Genomic DNA, 5892 nt, shown 5'->3' with positions numbered 1-5892 from the left:
TACAAGGTGCTATTGGTGAACCTCATGGAGGATTCCCGGAACCTCTTAGGTACGTTTATTGTTACACATAATTCCTGGCACAATAATGACATAAGTATAAAATATATTTTTCATTTTCAATCCATCATTTTCTCTTTTCTGGGATAGATCTCTGCTGTCTGAAATATGTCTCTTTCTAATTTTCGAAGTAACATAATAGTAATTATTACAAACATTTTATTTACAACACTTTCATTTGTATTGATTGAATCTGTATACCATATTTTTTCAGTCTATTATACTGACCAAAAAAAGGTCATTTAGCTTAAAATTAGATCTTTGTTTCTAAAATGTACACCGTAAAATCTAGGATAAAATTATTGTTATTTTCAAAAACACCGTTGCATTTCACCTTTTTAAAGTACCATATTTTTGCTAATACAATTTACTAACATAATTCTAATGAAAATGGAACTCTTGGTAGTGTTACATTTTAACGACCAAACGTTTCCTGCTATTGAGCAGCTATATATTAAAATCAGCACATCTTTCTGGTTTTTTAAGTGATAAATGAAAAACTGTTCATTTTTAAACCAATGAAAAGCTTATTGTGCTATAAGACGGCATCTAAAATCTTGATAAAATGTATCAAACAAGCCTTTTTGAAATTGAAATTAAAGAATATACATAGACGAATCTTAAACTTCCTAAATTAAATAGATTTTGTTTCAATATAACTTCGTTTTACAGGTCGAAGGTACTGAAAGACATGCCGCGCGTAAAGGGAAGGCCAGGCGCGAGTCTTCCACCGTTGGATTTCGGCGCGTTGAAATCTCAGCTACAAGAATCTCATCCTCACGTCACGAATAAGGATATCATGTCAGCCGCTCTCTATCCACAAGTCACGAACGATTATTTGAACTTCAAAGACGAGTTCGGTCCAGTGGACAAATTAGAAACCAGGATGTTCTTAACAGGACCGAAGGTCGGGGAAGAATTCGATGTAACGATCGAAAAAGGTAAAACGTTGGCCATTAAGACTTTGGCTGTTGCTGAAGATCTCACTAAAAACGGAGAGCGCGAAGTGTTCTTCGAAATGAACGGGCAACTCAGATCTGTGTTCATTAAGGACAAGGAAGCTGTTAAGGTAATTTGAAGATTGTGGTTTTTCTTTTCTACTGTAATCGAGAAAAAAAAGAGGCATTTGCGTTGAGTTTGATGATAAACCTGTGCCATGATATAGTCATGAAGTTTACTTGTAATATGTCATTCATTGAAATTTATTGATTGACAAAAAATTCTTTAAAATTACTACGTTATTAAACTACCTTTATAGATAATAGGACTATGATGACGTACACAATATAAAAAGTATACGACGAATCACGTAATTTATAGATTGTAATATGTTTGTATTATTCGTTATATCGAAGAATCACTTAAACAACTGATACACGATATAACAATTGCTTTTTTGCACAGCATACTTTATACGTAATATTCAACTTGTATGCGTAAACGCAGAACATTCTTTCACAGACCAAGTGCTGTATCGAATGCAACGATTTATTCTAAACTTATGTGTATACTGGAAACGTCATGCGTTACTTATATTTTAAATTATGTTCATAATTTGTAATAAGAAGAAACGTATCGTTAGAAAATGAAAATGTTTGTTAAGCTATATTTCTTTGTTAAATAGGAACTTCACGTGCACCCGAAAGCTGCCAAGGGAGATAAAAATCAAGTTGGGGCACCTATGCCTGGTACCGTAATCGACGTCAGGGTAAAAGTTGGCGACACTGTCGAGAAAGGAGCGCCGTTAGTCGTGTTATCGGCGATGAAGATGGAAATGGTGGTGCAGGCGCCAAAGGCAGGAAAGGTTAAGACGCTCGAAGTCACTCAAGGAATGAGATTAGAAGGAGACGATTTAGTCCTGACCTTCGAATAAAATTCTCAAGCACACGAGACCGAAATGTCTCTGGAATTGCAGCGTTGTGTACGTTCTTCGAGCAAGAGTGCATTTTATTGAATTAATCAAAGCTGAACACAATTATCATATCTGCATATGTAAGTGAAGCATAGATAATTGTGATTTATCTGAGAATTTTCAGAACATAAGGAACACATATTTCTTATTTTTAATCGATAACTGAAAGATGAGAGCACATTTTTAAATAAATATATTTATAAACAGTTTTTCTTCTTCGCCTTAAATGATACTGATATACTAATAAAGTAGTAAAGGTAATTAGTAATTTTAAAGCTTTAAAATGCAAAGAAAATTGCTTTGCAAAGGTGACGGCACAAATATTTACATCTACCTCGAAGAAATGATAAGAAAAACGACAAACTAGTTAATTAAAGAAAGGTGCACTTCTTGTTCGATAACAAGAAAGATTCTGTCCAATATATTTATCAAAGTTGAGAGCAACAAGTGTCCCAGATTATTTTCATCATTGAACATCATTGTCAAATATCTTTTGTATTCCATTTAATAATTAATCATCTGTCGAGCTTATTACTTTGTGACGATCATTTACTAGTATTTAATTTAACATTGCTCAGGCCAATCAGATTTTTGCAATCAATCTCACAACCTGTATTTTTCTAAGCGATTAATTGAAAGAAACCATGTCATTGAATGTGCAACGAGAAGTGTTCCACACTGCCTGAAATGTCCATTCCTCCATGTTCGTACTCAGTGTTAAGAAAAAACATAAAATGTTTTAGTTTTACAATTTTAACAAATCAGAAATTGAGTTGAGAACCAGTTATGAAGGTATTGGAATTACACAAAATGCTTGTTCAGTTGTTTGTTTCTTAAGAGATATAAAGCGCCAGCATGTTAACATTTTCCAAACTATAGTTTGTTAATGTAATTGCCTATTTAATTCAGTGATAAATCTATTTTTCAATATTTTCGAGATCTCATTTAGAATGAGATTGTACAAACTGATTAGTTTTTGGAGCAAATGGAGTATGGGTAATGCTCCTTCATTTGAATGAATAGATGCACTTATGGTGAAACAAACTCTGAGAAACTATTATATGTTATAGTGAGAAACAATTGAATGTTATGAGCAGTCGACTAATTAGATGTTATTACTTCCGGTCTGTCGACATGGAGCATCACGAATAACATTGGCATCTATTAGCTCGTAATTCACGTTCATTGTATGATAGCTCTTACATAAAAGAAGCTGTGCAACAAGTTCCTGTACAAAGAAGTTATAAGTTTCAATATGAATTGGATTTTTAAAGGCTCTGCTCTCAATGTCTACAAGACAATAGAATTTGACAATAGATTGTACAATTTGTATCTACGTATGAAATAATTTTATATGATTTGTCAGACATAAATTAATTTATGGTTTTAATGAAAGTGAAATATGTATTACTGCATAATAATATAAATTGCATAATAATTTTCAAAAGTGTTTTTAAAAACAATTGAATACAACTTATACTGTAACTTCGATAAAGTTTTCAGAAGTATTCTTTGCAATTTTCCTATTAACTTTCAAATTGTGTATTCGTGAAAGTATTTTGTACATATTCGTTTCTAACAAAATTTTCTCTAAATCTTTCGCAACATAGCCGAAGTTTCCTAATTCAATTTCCGTTTTCTTCTTCGAGCAACATGCAACATTGGTGAAACTAGTGGAAAATTGCAAAGAATTAAAGATACGATAGTGTTGTCCTTGTTTTCCTTCATGCATCACAATAGCGATAATGTTGATTTCGATCAATCCAAATTCAAAGGTGGTTGTACATATAATAACTGTATACTGTTCATGCAAGTGTGTAAGTTTCACCTTTGATTATACTTCAAAGGAATGTACAATTGTGTTTAATAACAAAAGGGATTTGCGTGCGTCGAATATTATGATCATTGCAATCACCTCACTAATGTGCGTGTATGAAATGTTCGTAGTATATTTATGTAGATATTAATCCTTAACGAATGTAATTGCATTTGTATGGAGTAAAAGTGGCAAGTGCAGAAAACTCTTTTATAATTAAGGGAACGATTTGTGTCTTCCTTCTCTTTTTATTCGTTTTATTCTTCTTTCTTCTTGTAAGTGAGATAACATCACAAGTAGAATTGAATGTTTTATAGTGATTACAAACGATGAAAACGATAGTATATTTAGTTTTAATATAGAAAGCAAAAGATTATAGAATTAGTAAATCTTAAAATCAAAGTGTTTTTAAACACAGTTAAATTGTGATGAACAATACATAAGCGTCATGTTTTTCTTTTAATATTTAGATTTCTTAATAATCATGTGAATTTTGGAAATACAAATATTGCAATATATGTATATAAATATTTTTTAAGATTAAATAAACTTTTATGTCCAAGATGTAGCAGTTTAGTAAAATTCAGAAACAAATACATATACGTTACATATTCGAAAAATCACGTTTATTCTAAGAAATTTAATAATTTTTATGATATTTAATTATCATGCTCAATAAACCAAATATTTTACTGAATAGCCTTTTTTACCCCTTTTTTTTTTAGAAAAAATTGCAAGTATAATAAAGTTAATAAATTGAGAAAGTACTTATGAGAAGATCGGTTAATAATAACCAACAGCAGTCAATACTGGTAACGAATATGAGAAGAGATTGCAGCTGTAGGGTCACTGATTTCGGACAAACTTTTTCTGGTGAATTATATTGTGAGAACTCTTTCGAAATTTTATGCAAGTACCATTCTAATTGACAATAATCTCTATTTATTTAATACTTTATCAATATTTGTAAATATTATTATTTATTATTTACTTCTAAAAATGTTACCATATTAAAATATTATTTACTTCCCATCAGACAAATTGCTGATTTTATACATATGTACATAAGATGTAATAAGCCCATGTTTTGAAGTGTCAAATTTTTACTGACTTTCCTAGTAATAGTAATTCTACTATGCAAATTGTTTCTCCTTATTGCATATTATGTTGTCAACTTTGTAACGTGTATCTCTTTCAAGTAAAAAATTTGTTAAAAAATTACGGTATGTCGTAGGAACCTTAAAAGAACATTACGAATTTTCAAGTAGAAAAAATCTTGTAAAAAATCATTTATTAATTGAAAGTCAATTTTTTATTCCAACTTTAAAAAACATATTACGATATTCTTAATTTTCCACAAACTTTACTTCCGATAGTTCTATTTCTTCTTATGCAAATCAAGTTTCCAATTTTTCCAGTTGGTATAAAAAGAATGAAAAAAAATGATCTTGCAAAGCATATCAAATATTTTTACTGTTTTATGTCTCATTATTTTATGATGCATTGTATATAGCACTTCTGATTATCAATATAGTTTTCAGAATAATAGTAAAACGAAAATATTTACGTACATGTTTGTAGTGTTCAAATGTTTACACTTGTATATTCATTAAAGTTTCTTATGAAGGAAATAGTACAGAATTATAAAATATACTTTAAACATACTTATTATTATTTACGACATGTGAAATCCAAAGATTACTCGTTTTATCCTGGATAGGATTTCCTAATGTTAAATTTGAAATTGTGACAATGATATATGTACCTACTTATTTACATGTGTATAGCACTGAGAAGAAACACATGAAACATTACGCAAAATTCCATTCTGCATGATCAAAGGATGATGTTAAAAAAAGGCCAATTTTGGCATACTGCCGGAACGAAAAATTTTTTTACAGCATGATTCTACGCACTAAGGAACAAAAAATGTAATTGTCATTTTTCCCGGAAATGATGGGAAAGTTATGAAAAATGCGGTTCAAGGTAAGAGTATGACCGTACTTAGAACTTATATTCCGTCTCGTTTTCTTCGGATGATGGTCTGTATTAAGAAACTCATATTGAGTATTATTTACAAAGATTGTTGTACATTAGTGTTTAATAA

The 5892-nt window shown here is 30.4% G+C and overlaps 1 protein-coding gene across 1 annotated transcript in view; it reads left to right on the top strand.

The window, feature by feature from the left end:
• The window catches only part of LOC108573377 (pyruvate carboxylase, mitochondrial), a 75871-nt gene extending 73729 nt beyond the window's left edge, over positions 1 to 2142 (top strand). Inside the window, exons 12-14 of the mRNA XM_017935815.1 lie at positions 7 to 49; positions 730 to 1126; positions 1682 to 2142. Coding sequence (XP_017791304.1) covers positions 7 to 49; positions 730 to 1126; positions 1682 to 1930 — 689 coding nt within the window. The 3' untranslated portion in view covers positions 1931 to 2142. The remainder of the gene's footprint in view (positions 1 to 6; positions 50 to 729; positions 1127 to 1681) is intronic.
• Positions 2143 to 5892: the final 3750 nt, after the last annotated feature.

Source organism: Habropoda laboriosa, unplaced genomic scaffold, assembly GCF_001263275.1.
Source record: "Habropoda laboriosa isolate 0110345459 unplaced genomic scaffold, ASM126327v1 scaffold146, whole genome shotgun sequence".
Taxonomy (NCBI): Eukaryota; Metazoa; Arthropoda; class Insecta; order Hymenoptera; family Apidae; genus Habropoda; species Habropoda laboriosa.
This window is presented reverse-complemented; position numbering and strand designations above follow the sequence as displayed.